General features: G+C 40.6%; 1 protein-coding gene and 1 long non-coding RNA gene across 5 annotated transcripts in view; one reads left to right on the forward strand and one right to left on the reverse strand.

The window, feature by feature from the left end:
- Nucleotides 1-567: 567 nt before the first annotated feature.
- LOC132391286 (uncharacterized) lies at nt 568-9,675 on the reverse strand. The gene is made up of 3 exons (XR_009511156.1): nt 9,578-9,675; nt 9,384-9,477; nt 568-696 (listed from the first exon to the last, which is right to left on the reverse strand). It is a non-coding gene; the product is annotated as an uncharacterized LOC132391286 (long non-coding RNA).
- Nucleotides 9,676-9,907: 232 nt separating this feature from the next.
- LOC132391285 (rho GTPase-activating protein 20-like) overlaps nt 9,908-20,453 on the forward strand; it is a 406,086-nt gene continuing 395,540 nt past the window's right edge. Inside the window, exon 1 of one of the 4 annotated variants that reach the window (XM_059964247.1) lies at nt 9,908-9,976. In XM_059964247.1, the coding sequence (XP_059820230.1) occupies nt 9,908-9,976 (69 nt within the window). Of the gene's footprint in view, nt 9,977-11,265; nt 11,399-11,686; nt 11,835-12,055; nt 12,076-20,453 lie in introns of those variants that run through there. The other 3 variants (XM_059964246.1, XM_059964248.1, XM_059964249.1) reach the window with 3 other exon arrangements.

Here is a 20,453-nt window from a genome sequence, read left to right on the forward strand (position 1 = left end):
AGGTCCATGAATACATATTGTCCTAATTCCCAACAACTGTACCACATTTCTTCATACAATATACCCCTATTTGTCAACTAACAACAATTATGAAGTAGGACTCCAAACTAATGGTAATAGCTATGCAACACTCACAACAGGGCAAGCTTCACTCACATGCACGCGCGCGTGCGCGCGCACACACACACACACACACACACACACACACACACACACACACACACACACACACACACACACACACACACACACACACAGAGTTTTTCACATTGCCCCATATTTAGCTATGACTGACACACATCCTCAGCACCTGGCAAAGTTCTCATCAAGTGGCATCAATACTAAAAAGAGAGGGAGTTAGGTGTCCAATAGCTTGGCAGCCTGGAGGATAGACTGCCGGCCATTAATAATGTGGTCAGCAAAATGGAGTGTGAGAGCTGACAGATATCATTAAAGTTGGTCAGTCACCCATATCTAATCATCTTACTTCAAATCTCAATTCCCTCCAGTGCACAAATGATTTTTGATTTTTATACTTTCATCTACACAATTTACAAAGCCACCTTGGTTCATTGGTTCATCTTTTATTTCACCATTAAGCTATTTACAAACATAGTGGAAAGTAGCAGCAACAACATAGAAATTTGAAGGAGCTCAACTGTGTCCCTGTGTCAGGAAGTGTAGACGAGGCTTGACCTAAAAGCAGAGCAATGGAGAAAATTTAGCAGTAAACAATACTTCGCTAATAAACTACCAAATAACAAGCCACGAGGGGGCACAAAATAAGTGAGAGCAGATACTGAACACAACAGGCAACAAATAACTGAAGACTAGGAGAAACTGGTTGAGTTCAGTGGGACTGTGGAGGAGAGCCAGGTTCAAGTAGGCTGCAGGTGATGAGATGGAAATGAGTCGCAGGTGATCCCTGTTAGCTGGGTGGAGACTGAGAGGTGTCTGCGTGTGCAGGCCTGACAGGACACACCTCTCCCATGTCCAGCACCCAACAGTGCAGGGTGATCTGGATGGGTCTGATGAATCTCCTCGATGAGCAACAGATACAAGATGAAACTGGATGGCACCCAAGACCTCTCCCAGTCAACCCAGTTGACAAAGTGAATTCATCATCTGGTGTACTGTGTACACTGGAGTACCATCCATTGCCCTGGATTCTGGAGGTGTGGTCTCAGGTGGGCTTGAGGAGGACATGTGGAAGGTAGGTGTGATCCTGAAGGATGGTGGCTGCTGGAAATAGTATGTGACTAGATTGATGCAATGGGTAACCTTGAAGGGACCAGTGAAGCAGGACGAGAGCTTGCAGGAGTCGGTGCACAACAGCTGATCTTGGCTGAACTGACAGACACGGTCCTCAAACCAGAGTAGTCTGACTGGACACAGCCAGTGGTTGGCCTGGCATCAGTAGGTGCAGTTGGCAGCTGGGAGGGCCTGCTGTGCCCTCTTCCAAGCATTCCAGCAGCTGTGAACAAGAACTGACAAGCATGTCAGAAAGTTTGCTTCAGATGTCAAAAAGCATGGAGGAAGACTAGCATCAGCATTCCACACAGCTTTGCATGGAGCCACCCTTCTGAACATGGAGTTCACCTCCCATTCAATGAGTTCTAAGACTTCTTTAATGAAAGCTCAGCCTTCTGCCGCCCTCACTCATAGAGTGATGGGCAAGGATAACACAGTTGAAAGGAGCTGTGGAAGTATTGCAGTAACCCAATAAAACACATTACAACAAATGCTGAAGCACAAGCCCAGAGGAGTAGCAGTGACTCTGTGTCACATGATTGGCTGCCGTCTAAAAGTATGACTGTACACGAGTAACCAGCCACTAATCCTATCTTACGTATTTACTGGAGGAGTCCCATAATGAAGTTGACAAATGCGTGTACATGTTCAGAGACTATAGGTATGCACAAGAGTCATTATTTACCAAGAATTGGTATATCGGTTGACATGATAATTAAATTGACTATTATGTACATGACCAAGATCAAAATGGATTCTGATTTGATGAGCAAAATAATGAAAGTAAGATGAGTCTAATGGTGGAATGAGAAATTATTGTTTATTCGTCTCACTCATGAGATGTAGGCAGTTCATTAATATTTCAAATTGCAAGGTGAGCCAAGTTCCATAACCACTCTATGCAATTGGTGGAAGTACTTTTGAGTGAGTGAGAGTGAGAGAGAGTGGGGGAGGGAGAGAGAGAGAGAGAGAGAGGGAGAGAAAGAAAGAAAGAAGTGATGGGGTGGTGGTTGGGTTTGCAAAGTGATGAAGGCTGCAGGGTTATGTTAAGTTACTAGTGAAACATTTCCAGCTGAAGTTTCTAGCCATTTCCAACTCTCAAGATGTAGGTGGTGGAAAAGAGTGAATATCAAGGGTTCACGTGGGCATCAGTTGCCTTTGCCACTTATTAATACAAACCTTAACATTATCCCAGTTTCTTGAAGACATGTATTCCTCCAGGGTAGTGTATGCAATGTTTTAAACTTACTTCTGTGTGATTTATTCATGTACATTATCAGGGTCATTGTAACCAAAAGAATCTTATGATAAATATTTAGCACATTTTTAAAATATTCAATAAAGAATATCTTGCCCAGCCGCAAGTTTCCAGATGGAGAGATTAGGTATCTATCCAAGAATCCTGCAAAGACAGTAGATTTCTTCTGGAGCGGGTGATTTTGATCCGAGTCTCAACACAAACCGTTGACTTACCCCATCTCCAAAGATCAGTCAGTGAAGTACAATGTGGTAAAATGTGAAATTGTCCAATTTAGCAGATTTTTTTTAAAGGATACATACATATCTAAATGGTAAAATATTGTAGAGCTGTAAGATGTAGAGGGATCTGGGTGACCGAGTGCATGATTCACAATAATTTGCTGTATGAAGATTCAGCAAGAATTTGGGGAAGTTATTTGGGGAATGTTATTGTGTATGACTGGGTTAATTGAATGCGAATATAAGGAGATCATGCTTCAATTGCAGTATATAGGGTAAGACCACACAATATTTAGGGTCAAAAGCTAGTGTATTGGAAGCAGTTCAGAGAGTCTTTACTGGACCAGTGGTTCTCAACATTTTTCTGTTTGTGGCCCTCTCGTGACTTTCATTTCCTCTGTGGCCCCCTCGTGACTTTAATTTCCTCTGTGGCCCCCCATCCTCCATAGTCTTCGTTAGTTACTAAAGTTATTTTGGTCAACTGCACTAATTATTCTAATATACAGTCAATATTTATGTTTTGACAGATTATAGGTATATGTTAAATACAGTGGTATACACATATATACGAAAAATAAAGCGTTTTCAAACTCCAAATAAAATATATAGATAATACTCTTCAAAGCACTTAATATTGTTACTATGGATATCCTTGAGACAATTTGCTTGGCAGAAGACAAGCTCTATTGTGTTTGACTGTAGATTTCTGCAAAATTCATGGACTCAGCATCTTGGACTATATGTATATTTTTTGTGTGACTGTATTTTGCTGATATCCTAAATGTGCTTTGTGCTGTCTGTGACTGTTGGTACTGTGTTTTGGACCCAGAGTAATGCTGTTTTGTTTAGCTGTATTCATGCAATTTAATGGCAATTAAACTTGAACTGTGAACTATGATGAACAGTGGTGAGCTTTTGAATATTGGGTTGCAGCTTGGTTAAAGATAATCAAAGATCACCTCTATTTACAATATCAAGATGATTAAGAGCTTTTGATAGCAGGTGAAGAACCTGACTAAAACCACATTCAACTAGATAAGAGGTGGAAATCCAAATAAAAACAGTTTTTCTTTCTCCCAGAGCTGTGGAATCATACTTGGAATATCACCAGTTATCCAGAAAATTTGCTTCCTGCTTTAGAATTTTGTTTGAACTCTAACTGTATCATTCTGCAGCTCAATAAGACATTCTTGCAATGTGGTGTCAATGTCATCCATGTTCACCCCAAATGGACCACCATCCAGTCTAGAATATACATCTCCAGCAGGTCTCTGAATGAAAATTCTATATCAGTGTATAGTTGCTTCAGATGATTAAGATATACAATCAGATCATCATCTTGCAATTCTTTTGCAATGGCAGTGAAGGAAAATGCATTAACTGGTGAAGCCCAATATTGCTGCTGAAAAGCTTGAGTTTTCCAAGGAAAGTGGTAATATGAGATTGCAGTTTTAACTGTTTGTTTAATAAATTCATTTTGTTTTCAAATATATCTGACAGCAAAAATGTCAGACCTTGCACTGACAATTTATTCTCCAATCTGCTTATCACTTAGGAATGCTATCTCAAAGTGTAATGAAAGTGACAAAGTATTAGTACCTGTTTAAGATATTCTTTGTTTCCTCACAAAGTTGTTGAAAAAGACAATCTTGAAGTGCATTTGATTTGATTAAGTTGATAGTCATTATTACAGCAGCAAGGATGTCGAGCAAACATCCTCCCAATTTTTTGCAACCAAATGCTGAACATGGATGTCACAGTGCATACAAAAAATGTCAGGCACAGCATTCCCTAAATGAGCTGTGAATCCTCTGTATCTTCCTACCGTCACAGCAGCTCCATCAGTTCCACAAGGCATTGTAGAAAATTAGTAAATGTCAAAGAAGTATAATGAATACACGTGAAAAGTATCAATATTGAATATACATGTAAAAACAAAGTTAGCTTTTGGGCAGTATTTTACAAAATAATTTAATTTTTAAATATTTAAAAATGCAAATTCTATGTGCCAATAAAGTGTATGTACTAACTAAGAAAAGCAAATTGAACTTCCTTTCAAAATATGCTAAGAATCTGGGATTAAACGGAATTTGTAGTGGGAGACAGTGATGCAGTGGGAAACTTCACGTGTTCTGGCCTCTCTGTAGTTTAGTCGTTTCTAGCAGGTGACACAACTGCAGGAACTGCAGCCTTTATGTCACGTTTTATAAGTATGATAACACAACAGAACCCACCTCCTGTGGGGTGCTCACTGACTGGCCTTACTGCAGACAGCCCTGCCCAATCTGCAGTTTGTGATTTGGGATGGGTGTGGAGCGGGGCAGGCTTGACACTCATAGGCTAAGCTGCTTTGCTGCCTCATTTGCATCATCTAGCATAGTTTCCCATTATTTCTTTCAGGGTTCCAATTAAATTAAATATATATATTCATTTTTTTTTTATTTATACATTTTAGAACAATTCCATTAAACTTATCATGGTGCATTCAGAAACTCCTGTGGCCTCCAGTTTCTTGTTTTTTTCTTGAGGCCCCTACAAAATCTGGCATGGCTCCCTGGGGAACCATATAGCCCACATGGAGAACCAGTGTTCCAGATTAATACCTGGAAAGGGCAGATTGTATTAAAAAGCAGGGTTGTTCAGGCCTGGTGTGTACTTGGGTTTTATATTCCCTTACAACATTGAAGGAACTTGTTTGGCTCATTATTCACATCAGCTTTTAAAGCAATCCTATCAGTCATTTCTCCAAAATATTTCCCTGCAAAGTGGAGACACAAGTGACTGCGGGTGCTAATGCTGCAAGATGGAGTGGAAAGAAACCTACCGGAGGAAATCAATGGGTCAGATGTTGTTTACCCCACCTAATTCCTCCAGCAGTTTGATTTGTGTTCTTTATTTCCCTGTAACCTATCTTCACTCACACACCCATCAACATCCCCTGATTACCTGTAATTGCTGTTCCTTTTCATGCATTGGGTAGCATTTTTTTGCCACTCTATCATCCCTCTGCTGGTCTTTACCAAATGAGGACTACGCTTGATTGAAACACACAAGTATTGAGGATGAATGTGGAAAGGATATTTCTACAATAAGGGGTCACTGTTTAAATATTAAAGGCAGCCCAGTTAAGACGGAAATGAAGTCATAATTTTGTTTTGTCACTTAGAGAGTCACGAGGCATTGAAGCTTCTTCCTCAAAGAGCAGTGGAAGCAGAATATGAAGATTTAAGGCAAAGGCAGATAACCAAATGCATGAAAGGAGGATGGAAGTGTGGAGTTGAGATTACAATTAGATTAGCTGTTGTCTAATTAAATGGTGGAATAATCTTGAAGGGCTGTGCAGCTGACTCCTGCTTCTGAATCATATGTTTGTAATGTATTAATCATAAGCATAAATGGCATTACCTAATTAATGTTCTTACTAAATGTGGTGGATGTGTGGATGATTGTTTTGATGTTCACGTACAATGCTGTGGAGAGACCATGTATCATGATCAATCTGCCTCATTCTGTGCCAAGCTGGCATAGATTTCTGGATCTGAATGGGGATCGGTGGCAAGAGCTATAAGGATAGGAATGCTAGATTTTGGAAAGAGGCATGTCTGTTCCTGCCCCCCACCTCTGACCACTAAGCTATAGGTTTGTTTAGTCACTGTATTAATCTGCAGGCAGCTGGGACGGTCTGCAGCTGAGGAGCCCAGACCCTTTGTGGTAACAGCGTGAAATGGAAGATGTTTGAGCTTCCATTAGAGTGGAAGCACATAGAGACTGCAGTCTTAGGCACCAGCCATCTCCACACTTTGAAGGATGGAATTGGCTATTGCCTACAATTTGGAGGAGAGGCATTTGAAGCTCTGCACTAAGCCTGATCCATGGTAGAGGCAAACTCCTCCATTACCCCAGCCCCAGCCAGCAGGCTTACAGACTGATGGCTCGAGCACATGCTAATATGATGTATTCCAAGTTGGGACCGTTATGACCCATAAATCTCTGAGGACATTACAAGGATGCACCTGAAATGCTCTGTTCAGACTCAGCATATGGTTTACACTTAGGATACATTTAGTAGAAGGAGGAACGCCTACAGTTTAACCACTACAGATCAGTACCAAAGTGGATGTTTAATACTTGTAAGGAATGAATGATTTACTATTGTATAACAAGTGTTGGCAATGCTGTGGTTTAAGACATTTCCACTCTAACTAAGGAGAATAGTTAGATAGTGGCAGAGCTGTCTTTTAAAAAAAATACATTTTCACAAGAAAGAGGTTAAAAAGAATAAGTGGAGATGGCAAGCTATTTTATTGATCCTCAAATGAGGACCTTAACATAAACAGTGACAATGATCCAGAATCTGCTTAGGTTATCTCTCCATACTGGTCATTTAGGTGTCTCACTCTGTTGCAACTGGGAACCCTCATATGTCTCCATTATCTTTCCCCTCATCATTAACCTTCCTTTCCTTTAATTTCATCTTACTCTTTTGTAATCCTCAGCTTGGTTCTCTGGCATAGAGTTGAAACTTTCATAATGATCAGATTTTCCATCCTGGTCTGTGTCGCTACGGTTGCTATTGCTCTTCCCGATCTTTTCGCCTCGTCCCATTTCTCTAACAAGCCAAGGGGGAGCCATCAGTCAGGTCACAATGACCACTCAGTCCCATTCTCGGGGTGACTCACACTGTGTATTGAATTGACTTTATTTCTTACATCCTTCACATACATGAGGAGTAAAAATCTTAACGATACTTGTCCATCTAAATGTGCAATGTAATTTCTAATAAATAGAACAGTCACTGTAATATAGAGTACTCTCAAGTCTGCGTGAGTTCATCAGTCTGATGGCCCGGTGGAAGAAGCTGTCCCGGAGCGTGTTGGTCCTGGCTTTTATGCTACAGTACCGTTTTCCGGATGGTAGCAGCTGGAATAGATTGTGGTTTGGGGTGGGTTGGGTCCCCAATGATCCTACGGGCCCTTTTTACACACCTGTCCTTGTAAATGCCCTGAATCATGGGAAGTTCACAACTACAGATGCGCTGCGCTGACCGCACCACTCTCCATAGAGTCCTGCGATTAAGGGAAGTACAGTTCCCATACCAGGCAGTGATGCAGCCAGTCAGGATGCTCTCAGTTGTGCCCCTGTAGAAAGTTCTTATGATTTGGGGACCCATACAAAATTTCTTCAACCGTCTGAGGTGAAAGAGGCGCTGTTGTGCCTTTTTCACCACACAGCTGGTGTGTACAGACCACAGGAGGTCCTCGGTGATGTGGATGCCGAGGAACTTAAAGCTGTTCACCCTCTCAACCCCAGATCCATTGATGTCAATAGGAGTTAGCCCATCTTCATTCCTGCTGTAATCCACAAGCAGCTCCTTTGTTTCTGCGACATTGAGACCTTGAACACTGAAAGCTGAGAAGGGCTTTAAATAGTAGCTACAATCCTTACGGCCAAATCTTCATCCCAATTTGATCATTTGCCGAGACTGGATCAGATGCTGTGTATCCTCCTAAGCTGAACCGATACCATTCAAGCTCTTTGCGCCTTCCTCACAGAGCATCCTTTGCTGAAGTGGTGTTTTTCAAGCTCCAGAGCGGCTAACCAGGCATTGTGGATCAAACATCCATCTTAGTCACCTCGGAATCTTAGCATTAGCAATACCTAGTCTCGCAAACCTTGGAAAGCACTTCTGGGGCTGTGGCAAAATATACAGGAGGCATGATTGTGGGATTTCTTTGTTTAACTCTGTGCTCTAAATAGCGTGGTTCTGTACATTCCCGCGCACCCACCACCAACAAAGCCAATTACGGAAAATGGCCTCGCACTCTTGGGAAATGCCTAAAATAATTCTACAAAGAAACGAGCATTCGCCCCAATCTGTTCGTCCTGCCATTTATCCCTTGTGAGAGAAACTACAGGTTGCCAGCACAGCCCATGCATACGAACGACCATTCGGGAGACCGGTGGGATGGATTTGCCAGCCGCTATGGGGTTGCGGACATCTTCTGCCGCCTGGGAACTTGGTTCGCGGCCGCAGTTCCAACTTGCGAGCTGTTCGGGTTACCAGAACGAAATTCTGGGGTAACCTGGGGAGCAACTGCCGGCGCGATCCTATTTCCTACTCTGTTCCTATGAGTCCCGCTCTCCTTTTGTTTCTACCCCCATTCCTAACCTGGAATGTTAACATATTCTGAGCTTCAGCACGAACCCGAAAAATGAATTCCACAGATTCATGTACATAGAGCTTTATCCTCAATATTTTGAATAGGAGAGGGGAGGCTGATTAAGATCAAACGCAAACGTATCCACTATCCACGGCTGCGTTTGTGAAAGATCCGGCATAAATGCAAGATATTTCCTCCTTTCACTTTTAATATTTCACTGTCGCTTATTTCGGATATCCCGACTATAGGACCAGTTCACGTCTTATTATTTCTCGTAATCAAAGTTGTGTGGAACGTCCCTGACGTCAGTCAGTTGATACTTTCTTTGTACCGCTACTGACTTGTGCATTTACAGCATATTCTTGGCACCGTTTGTAAGCACAGTTTGGTTTCATCGGCAATGCTTTCGAAATGACAAATAACATTGGGACACAATTTCACTGTTAAGGTACAATGTCTGATGTCAGATGCCACCAAGGGTTTTTTTCATACCTGTCAATCTATAATGCTCATTTTCAACGGTAATTCCTGCCAATCTCGTGTCAATTTATTGTTACAGTGCTCGACAACTTCAACAAAAAGAAGCCTGTATCAAGAAAATGGAAGGATCAGTCCGTGAAAACCGGTTAATTTAATAATGCTTTAAAATTTAAAAATAGTTTTGGCTCCTGTTTCAAGTTCCTTACGACATGCATCTTCTATTGTGTAGTAGCATGCAGATTGTCATTGATCGCCGTTTTCTCCCACTGCAATTCAACTGATACACTACAGCTGGACTATGGACTATGATGTGGACGTAGAATAGAGCTAACCTGGGTGATAGCGTAGTGGTCGTAGCGACTGGTAAGCGCTAGGAATGTGCTGACATGTACGGGAGGTTATTTGGCTATTGCTGGTCTAGTCCTAATTAGTTCCTTACTGGATCATAATGACGTTCGAAGTGAGTTTGCGAGTGACCACGATAGACGCGATCTTCCTGACCAAAACAAAAATGAAGTCTGTGAACACAATCGGGAATGGAAATATTTAATCCTCACCATAAAATATCCTTTGAGATATTTATAGTAGGGATGACAGGTCGAAATGTAAGCCATTCTTTACGTAAAATTTCGCTAAACATCTTACGTGCAGAAACATTTGCAAAGTTGATCCAGAGAGTGGATGGGGGTGGGTTAGACACTCAAGCCAGTATTGCTATGGATGATATGTAGGTTATGACGATGTGTTGGAAATGTGCTTTGGCTGCTGTGACAAGCAAGAAAGGACAGAGGAGGACAGGATGCAGGAGATGGATGGAAAATTGTTAAAAAGCATGAAAAAGCAATATAGCGGAGTCCTTAAATTAGTGCAGTTATCCCCGTTTGTTCAACAGCCTGATGGTTGAAGGGTAGTAGCTGTTCTTGAGTCTGGTGGTGAGAGTCCCGAGGCTCTTGTACCTTCTACCTGAGGCAGCAGTGAGAAAAGAGCATGGCCTGGGTGGTGAGGATCTTTGATGATGGATGCTATTTTCCTACAACAGCGTTTCATGTAGATGTGCTCAATGGCTGGGAGGGTTTTACCCTCAAAATAGATGTTCTGGTGCCTTTGGCTCGGGTAAGGGGGAGAGTGGCAATGGGGACGAATAGAATTTGAAAGAATATAATAGGTGATAGCAAGATACAGAAAGACTTTGGAGAGGGGCGGGTTGAAGAATATGATAGAACTGAAGATTTGACATTTCTGAGGAGAGGAGGGCATTGGCAGTAATCATGAAGGCTGCAGGACAGAGTTGGAACAAACGCCTTTCTATAAACTTCAAGTCATAATTGCATTGTAAAATAAATTAAGTCCATTGCCTCTCTGAATTACTGCAATCGATTAATCTCAAGAACTGGAAACTACATTAGCGACCCCATTTCCACACAATCCAGGCAAGATTAGAGAGAAAGTGAAACAGTAATATTGTTGAATCCAAAATAAATTGCAGGCGTATAATTAGGGCGCAGAAGTAGTGGAGTGAGAAACCTCTGTTGGTGCGGTGATGAGCTTTATCTGAGATCATCTTGGACTGAGAAAAGCTGACGGGAGTGACGTGACCTAGACACAGCTCCATAATAAACAAAGACTTGCGTGCGGCGGAATAGGTAACCCGTGGGTCTTTAAGACCCAGCGTCCAGTTAGTTGGCACGAAAGTAGTATCCATGGCAAGCCAATGACGCTGGTTCTAAATAAGCTCATTTAATAACAAAATCGACAGAGACAACCTAGAACTTGCACCGACACTATTACTAGACTCCGAGAGGGAGAGGGACTTGGTATAATTCGAATGAAGCTCTCGTTAGCTCCAGCACCGAGTGTCAGCTCCCGGTTTTGTGAATAGCTCTTTTGTCCGTGTGATGGATTCGAGGACTGATTAAGGAATTACACCTCGTCAAACTATGTCGCCACAACAGGATAACGTTGGCCAGAGTCGTTCTTCTTCCCTGTCGGGGGAAACTCGAATATCGAGCTGCAGAAAGACAGAGAAGGTAACAACGGATTTCAGCTGTCCTGTGCAATATGCACTCCCTAATACTCGTGTTGCGCACGGGAGACGAGCGGTTGTGTATTTTTCTTTAGGACGATATTCTGCACAGATGGTATTTGCTTGCTATAGTTCTCTTTTGGTTTACTTACCTGAGTATTGACCGAAGCAGGGACAGTTGTTTATATTTTGTATAATGTGTTGCAGTGTTTACGGAAAAGTATTTGGCAGAGGCTGAACTTGGGAAAGGTCGCAGCAAAAGGTCCTGGTCCCCTGTTCCTGAAAGGTCCCTGGCATGAGTTATACAGGCGCCAATTAGAATTTCGGCATGAAGCAGTGTTCCGAATTTTAAACTTCTCTGCTATGTCTATCTATGTGTTCACGAAGTCTGTACTGGAGGCAAGCACAGTGAACGTGTGTCAAAATCAGCGGCTGGTAAAGTACGTTGTTGTGTTAAAAAAAAATCAGCATTTGTGTCTTTTTTGGCGGCTGTCCTGCGGGTTCCCATCAGATCAAACAACCGCGCTCAGATGTGCTAGTTTACCTCATCGGCACATCGATGGTATTTGCATCAGTATCGATACGTTGGAAAGCGGTTACAAATCAGTGACAATTGGATTGTTGCAATATTATTCCAGCGCAAAGGAGCAATTTAATTCCACCATCAAAGGATTTTGAAAGGTAAACTTGGAGTGGACCACTTGGGCCGAATGGCCATATGCTGAACAGAGCATGAAACTGTTAGATAGCGTTACCAGAATGCCGTGGAAAATTAACCAAGGGCATCGTTCGTGCATTTATCCCTTATCAGTTCGTAGCTGAAGAAGTGGTTTTGTCTTGTATCATTCGTGGATGTCTGATGCATTCAATATTTTCCGTAATTCAATGATGTTTTGTTTTCCTTGCGATGTAGTCTGCACACTGTCTATCCCGCCAAGGTAATGCCAGGGTTTCTAATTGACCGATAGGGAGCAAAGTTGTATGTGAAGGTGGCATGGATGCTGAGCCAGAGACTAGTAAAGCCAAAACCCGAAAATATCCCAGCCCGTCTCTTATATTTCTGTTTGCGAGCATCGGACGCACCTTCCCATGCATGCCAGGAAACGGTCATTTGAAACGTAAATGGAAATTTTAATTTACAAATGCCTGAACGTATTTTGATTGTCTTGAGCAAGCTGGAAACATTTAACTGATAGAAACGCTTTAACCCTGCTCAGTGATTTGCAGAAGTGTAAAAGGTTGATTGTATGCACACGCCTGACGGAGAGTGGACGGAGTGAGCAATGCATTGCTAGGATGCCTAGCATTGCTTCACCTCCTGTTGAATGTTTGTCAATATTTGCTCACTATAAACAGTGAGAGCACACTTGTCCTGCAGAAAAGAATAGTTTTTAAGCACTATAGATGTTAACTCTGTTTTTAAAGTTTTAAAGCATTCACATTAGCTTAAATTGGCTTTAGTGGAATTACAACCGGGAAATACTGTTTCATTCAATCATGCTATTTGGCTGATGATTAGGGGTTTCTGGCTTGCTCCCTTTCTAACCTGTTACTAAATATTGGCATGCCTTTAATTATTGGGCTTAGTAGAATGTTTCATAGCCTAAAAACCCCATGAGCAGGTTTTTGCTATTGTCACCATAAATATCTGTATTTCCATCGACGTATTTCTTTCAGTTTGCTCTGTTCCGTCCTTTTATAATTTTTAGAGACACAATCAAATTAGAAGACACGAGAGACTACATATGTGGGAATATATAGAGAAAAGTGATTCGCTGATGGAATTCAGCAGGTCAGGCAGCATAGGTGGAAGAAAATAGATAGGAAATCATTAGGGACAAGACCCTTCATCTGGATTCATTAACTTTTGTCCCGAAATATCAACTGTCCATTTTCCTGTATAGGCGCTGTCTAACCTGCAAGTTCCAGCAACAGACCATTTTTTGCTCCAAGTCACCCGTTAATTTACTCAGCCTGGTAAACGTAAAGATAATTTTCTGGCGAATCCACGTAAAGCTCCTTTTATGGCTCGCACATTGTAGAGTCCAAAGCTACTCATTGTACATAAGATATATTCTCACCAATGTTTTACATAGATCTGCCATGTCATCATGACTTGTAAATAATATAGTAATTGTCATGTTTCATGACTTTCTCCATCGGATTGGATGATTTTATTGTCTTACCTAAACTTCCAAATCCCACTTCTCTTTCTTAAGCCCTTCCACCTGCCTTGCACAATTACTATTGCTCTTCACTTTAGCGTTGACTGCATATGTAGACACGAATGCTTCTAACTTGAAATCTAAAGGTCGAGGTACATTATGAGCTAAAGCAACCCCATTGCAGACATTTGTGGTATATTGCTAGCCATTGCCATCCATTCTGAGAAACTTAATCCTATTCTTAGCTTCATCCCATTGAATTTATTCTAATCCAATTTTCTATGCTCTTATTTTCATTCCTTTTAATCTTTTTTCAGTTGTCTCCCGTGTAGTGCCACATGTTAGGATATAGAATTTTCCAGAGGGATGACTGAATTATCTGGCAAGATGATTCTTCAATTGTCTTCACGCTATGAGAAGCTTTGTGCCAAAATTTTAAAGTAAATTAATATGGGCCAGATCTTTTGATAATCTCCCTTCCACTGACCCTGCCATAAGTTGCTGGTAGCTCTATACTATCCCACAATAAACAATGAATGTGGTTAGTGCCTCTGCAAAATGATCTTCCCACTTCGTGGGCAGATTGTTTCAATACAAAGCAGCATTCTACTAGGCAGGAACATAAAGGAGCTAAGATGGATAAATGTCCAGTCATATCCAATGAGTTCATTGGAAAGTTCAGAGAGCTGACTGGGTTACTTCTCCCCTTATGGTCAGCTTGCATCCATGAGAGGTGCTTGCAAAAAATATATAGACACTTGTCATCAAATTCTTGCTACCAAGTGGGTAAACCTATTTCCTGCAGTTACTGTGCCGTAGTTAACATTTCTTTGTTTTATTTTGTGCACGGTGATGCAACTCGTGGGAGGACTAGCAAGTCTCAATGCATTAGAAAATAATACTTAGGGAGGGTGCTTTATGAAATTAATCATAAATCAGAGGAAATGACAAATATCAGTAAACTATATGGGAGAGTTCAGAGAACTGTTTCATATTTTCTAATAGAAAATATGTTTATGCTGAAACTTCAATTTAAAAATATATATGTGTATATTCAATTGACAAGAATAGTTTTAATACTTGTAAGGTTTTGATGATAAATCATCAGCAGGGAAAGATCAGGATCAGATGAAACAGGATTGTGAAAGTCTACATTACAGTTAATGGCTGCCAACTCTAAGTAAAAAATGAGTCCATTGACACCATGTTTTTACTGTTTAGAAGGTACAAATGGATTTGGGAAGTAATTAGTGCAGAAATGTTCTGTGTATTATGCCCCTACCCATATAGACTGCCTAGAGTCTGGAGTTTCTCTGGGTGACGCTCATCAGTAGTCTTGGATTGCCAAAAAAAATATCAAGAAGGTGGAATCACTGGCTCTAAACAAATCCCCACTAAGCTGCATATCCATGCAAATATACTTTACAAGTTAAATGAGTAGAAGGTTCATAGACTTAACAGGATCAAATCAAAATAAATGTAATATGTTACCATTAAGATAATGTGAAGTGATCATCCATTATTTATATCATGTTAATTTTTAGCCTGTTGTTCCTTTGAACCTGTAGAAAGGTTTATTTTCTTCCGATAGCAGTAAAATTTATGCTCAAAATCGGAACCCTCTAGATCCATTGGTCTCTGATATCCCTGTGTATCTGTGGCGATATAAAATTACCCACCCTTTTTAGTCTTGGGGTTGGGCAATAATGATCTTCAAACCACATCAAAGGTATCTGTCCCAATCCACTCTTGTAAAGTGCACTGGCCTACATGACTTGCTTTCCAGAAGCAAAGTGGCCCTTCCCTCCAGACTTGAACTCTGAAAGAAGCAACTTGCATTCGAAAGAGCCAAGCAATATTATTTTATCTTTTCCTAAAAATTGCATATCAGATCCTTTACATCTCCCAGAGGAGTGATTCCATCAGTATTATTCCCTCAGTATGTTTCTGAATTGCTGAAATTTATTTTTTATCACACTTGCCCACTAACTTCCCTTTGATTCTTTTTGCCATTAACCTGAATTAAGGGCTAATTTCAGGGATAACTACAAAACCATTGAACTACCAATCTGCCTTTGGAGTGTCAGGGCACCTGGAGGAAATAAAGTAGTTATGTTTGAACTGGGATTTCTGGAGCTCTGAGTAACCAAGCTACCTGGCAATCATCACACAATCGATCACTTTAATCCTGTAGAGGTGAATTAATGAAAGATTGATATTTCCAAGCCACCCCTGGACACCCTCACAAGATCTTGCAACCTAACTATCATGCTTGTTTGATGTGCTATGGGGAGGGGCCAGGGTTGGGCAGGGTATGTGGCACATCTGCCTATGGCATCTGTGCTAAAATTTAACATATCATAGCAGAAGTAGAAGAGTCATGGTAAAAGAGGTTAGGCATCAAATTCTAGATCCTTTCTAGGGGGAGAAGATACCTTTCCGTCTATAGGCTGGGATTTCTTTTGATCGTGATTTCCTGGAAAAAAAAGAGGATGAGCCTTAGTACTTATTAATGTATTTACATATATTTGCCCATGATGGTTGACTATTTTGAAGTCAACTCTATGCTCTCTGTCCAATAGCAAATGAACCTCAATTAACATACATGACTAAATGGAAAGCAGTTAAATTACAGAAATTAAGTTAACACTGTCCAATGAGCAGTTAGATGAAAACTCAACTGGTCATGATGCTTCATTTAGTGAGCATTATTTCATTGTTCTTCCCAGGTTTTACAACACTAACTCCATCAATCTCTGTCTTAAAATATCAATTTACTCAAATACCAATTTGGCTGATAATAAGCAGGGTGAGGCAACGAAGGAACAGATTGCTTACCAATAACGGTACATTAAGAAACAAAGATAATTCAATGAGAAATTATAGTTAAGGATTCTGTATCTAAATGCATAAAAGATTTATAACAAAGTAAATGAACCAACTGAGACAGGTGGGTTTAACTTATTAGTTATTAGGGACATGAGATTGCAAGTGACCAAGGTTATGAGTTAGTTATTTGAGGGTGCAGAGTTTAGAAGGAGTAGACAAAATGGATAGGTTTTCAAAGCAGGCTGTGTAATAAAAGACACAAAAGCCCTGATGAACAAGAAGTATAAACGGCATAGGTGGAAATAATAAAAAATAGCAAAGGACCACAGATTTGGTTTACTATGGTTACAGACCCCTAGCAACATCAACAGAATTGGAAAAAGAATTAACTAGAAATATGAAAAGTTTGGAAAATAAAGGTAATAGCGTAATTGTGGGAGATTTAATCTACATATAGACTGACATATGAAATGTGAAAATGCTGCCTAAGGATGGTGCATGTAATCAATTTGCAATATTCTAGAATAATGTGTCATGTAACTAACGATGGAGCTGGTTATTTTGCTCTTTATGTAGGAGAGGAACATGTCATAAAAAAGATGTAGATCCAGTTATGTGTGTATGTGAGATGGATTGGGAAAATAGATTAAAGGAGTTGAAAGTAGATAAATAATTGGAGATGTTAAAGGAACTATTTGAAGTAAAAATACAAGTTGTCAATAGGTCACGATAGTGAGAAAGCAAATTAATTTTAAGTTGCTACGAGGGTGGGTGAGATCAGTATAAGACAATATCTCTGGTAGGGACATCCAGTTAATACATGTTTGAGGGTAGTTAGAGACAGGGAAAGCAAACAAAATGACATGGCATATCGCGGGTTGAACTGCTTCCTCATAGTTCTGGTGACCCAGGTTCAATCCTGACCTCTGGTTCTGTGCGTGGGTACCTTTCATGTTCCCCCTGTGACTGCGTGGGTTTTCTTTCAGTGCTGTAATTTCTTCAAATATATGTGGGTTATGAAGTGTATACATCACTGGTAGAAGCCTGAGAAGTTTATGGAAGTCTGTATGGAGAGTAAAAGAAGGGATGAATACAGGAATTATCGAAGTGGGTGCTTGAAGGTCGGCAAAGCTCAGTGGGCTAAAGGGCCTGCTGCCATGTTCTATGAATCTGTGATTCTATTGCACGTTGAAGCTGTGAAATGCAGGTCAGAACCTCGGCTGAAACCTGAAACCAAATAGAGAATGCTGGAAGTGTTTGGCATATCAAACAATCTCTGTAGGGAAAGGAAAACCTTGGATGACTTTGCTTCAGAATTGGCCATTTCTGACACAAACGGGAAAAGGAAAGGATCTGAAATTGTTTCAAATAGTTGTAATATCAAGTATAAAATATTTTATAGTGAGTCCCAAAGGTTGCAATGTGACAACGTGTATGCTGAAGAGCTGCTTCTCAAGGTGAGCGTTGTTGGAACAGTGCAAGAGGCTAGAGACCTCAGAATGGGAGAGGGATGGGAAAATCAAAGTGATGAGCAGCCAGTTACTGCTGTGTACTGTGTCAGAATTATTATTTACTGCAGTTCCTTTGCTTGTTCATAACCATCCTCTTTCACACTTTTCTTTCCCCTTTTCGTCATTCAGTTATGCCTAAGTTTACCTCTTCACAGACTCTACATTATGTTCTCTCTTCTCTCCTCCAAACTTTTGTTGCATCTTAAAAGCTGTTTATTTCTAATCCTTCTGAGTTTTAGTGAAAGTTCATTGATCTAAAGTAGTCGGTATTTTCCCATTTCAGGATACCTGCTGATTACTTCCAACTATTTCTGTTTTTACTCACTTTTTCCCAAATGCAGGCAATTTCACATTTATAACAGTTTCACTTCAGGAAATATTCCCACAATTTCAAAACCAATCTAGCCTCTGTACACTCTTGTGAGTACAACTAAAAGTCATGAAGGCTGCATTTTATCAGCTTATTTGGGATAAACCACTTGTTTAGAGACAAATACTAAATCAAGAATGTCACCAGCTGAGTTTGTAGGAAGCTATTACCTCATTTAAAATATTTCGGTTCTATATTTGTGGGCAATCAACCATAGGAGAATCAAAATGATTCTAACATCTGAGTTTGACCAGTCTGCTGATATAATTGGTTCATACTGACAACCTCAATTAGAGTGGAAAAAGAATGGTATTTCTTGTGAAAAGCAAACATGCATGGATGAAAATCTGTCATCTTACAAATCTAATGAATATTATGCACATGTAATATATACATTCAGTATACTGTACCAAACAATATCTTTTACAGTACAGGCTATTAAAAAAGAGCCTAATTGTTTAAGAATATACTTACATATAATCTGCTTTCATTAAATAGATGTGTCTTTGTAAATCTCCTTCAAATATCCTCTCCTTATTGCCTTATTTTAAAAGGGATCTATAGTGGAAAAGTTTGTGTACATAAGGAATTCATATCTGTTTTTTGTCTATTACCTGCCTCTGAGACTGGTGAGAACCAAATGTTAGACATCAGTATAGATGTATTTACTTTATCAGATTCATCAAACAATACTCCTAATATAATAAAATTATTTTAAAGTAAAATGACAGAGCAGCCGTCTGCAAGTTTAAACCCATCAGCTCATATTACATCGTACTTTGGTATTGGATTCTACCAGTGCATTTGTCCAAGTATCTGTCATTACAAACACAAAAACAATTTCCACTGCTTTATTATAATGTACTTTCAGTTCACAGCAGCTTTATCTAGCTATTAGTTGCAGTCTGTTTTTTTTTTGAAAATCAAAAACCTGTGGATGCCGGAAAGATGAAATAAAAATGTTGGAAGCACTCAACAGGTCAGGCAACATCTGTTTAAAGTGAAACAGAGTTCATGTTTCCTGAGTCTATTTTTATCAATGTATGTTGAGGGATGCATAGTGGCCTGGACTCAACATTTCAAAGATACATTTAATGTCAGAGAAATGTATATAATATACATCCTGAAATGCTTTTTCTTTGCAACCATCCACAAAAACAGAGAAGTGTCCCCAAAGAATGAATGACAGTTAAATGTTAGAGCCCCAAAGTCCCCCCCAGCTTCCCTCCCTCCCACTCGTAAGCGGTAGCAAAGCAACAATCCCCTCTCCCCCACCAGCAAAAAAACCAGCGGCACCCCCCACAGAACAGTCAAGTGTGCAGCAAAGCAACAGCAAAGACACAAACTTGCAGTACCCCAAAGACTACTCATTAATCCAGTATTCAACGTACCACAGGCTCTCTCTCTCTCTCTCTCTCTCCCTAATAAGGGAGAAAGAGATGTCTCCATTTCACAGCGAGAGAGGAGACATAACAAACAACTCACTGATTTACGATGTTAAAAGTCCATTGCACCACTTTTTCTGAGTGTGTCCAAAGATCTTGTCTCAAGGCACACAGCCAGCGATCTTCAGTCTCCCACAACACACCAATTTCCTGCCGGGACGCTGACCATTAAGTCTGCCCATCTCCATAGCCACAAGATCCTGGAACTCTGAAGGCGAGCTAATCTCTTGGGCCACATCCTTGGCATATCAAGTAACAGCCAGTCGTGAAACCCCGAGAGCGGGTCCCATTCCTGCAATGAACCGAAGTCAGCATGTAATTCCAGGTCAGGGTCTTCTAAAGAACCCTGAAAGGGTAAAAAAGAGATATTAAAGATAGAAATAGAGCTGTTTCCGAAGATACAAGCAAAGGAGTCGCTGTTAGAACTCCAAACTATTGATTGAAATAGTGGCATGATGTGTTTAACATTCAGCTTTGTGGACAGATTGTCCCTCAGAACTCTCACCTGAAAGACTCACAGTGTCTCCTCACTAGAGATGAAGCCTAGGTTGCATGTTCTGTAGCTCACAACCTTCTGACTCAGACACAGATAGTTCTATAGGCTTTACTTTGCTGAATATTGTTCACCACCAGGAACAATGGTCTGCAGACTCCCCATCCCACTCCTTACATGATGTGGAGAGGGGGGTCTACGTTGCAGCCTTTACATTTTGGGATCCAGGGGTGCATGGATGAGCTC

Source organism: Hypanus sabinus, chromosome 3 (assembly GCF_030144855.1).
Source record: "Hypanus sabinus isolate sHypSab1 chromosome 3, sHypSab1.hap1, whole genome shotgun sequence".
In the NCBI taxonomy this organism is placed as follows: Eukaryota; Metazoa; Chordata; class Chondrichthyes; order Myliobatiformes; family Dasyatidae; genus Hypanus; species Hypanus sabinus.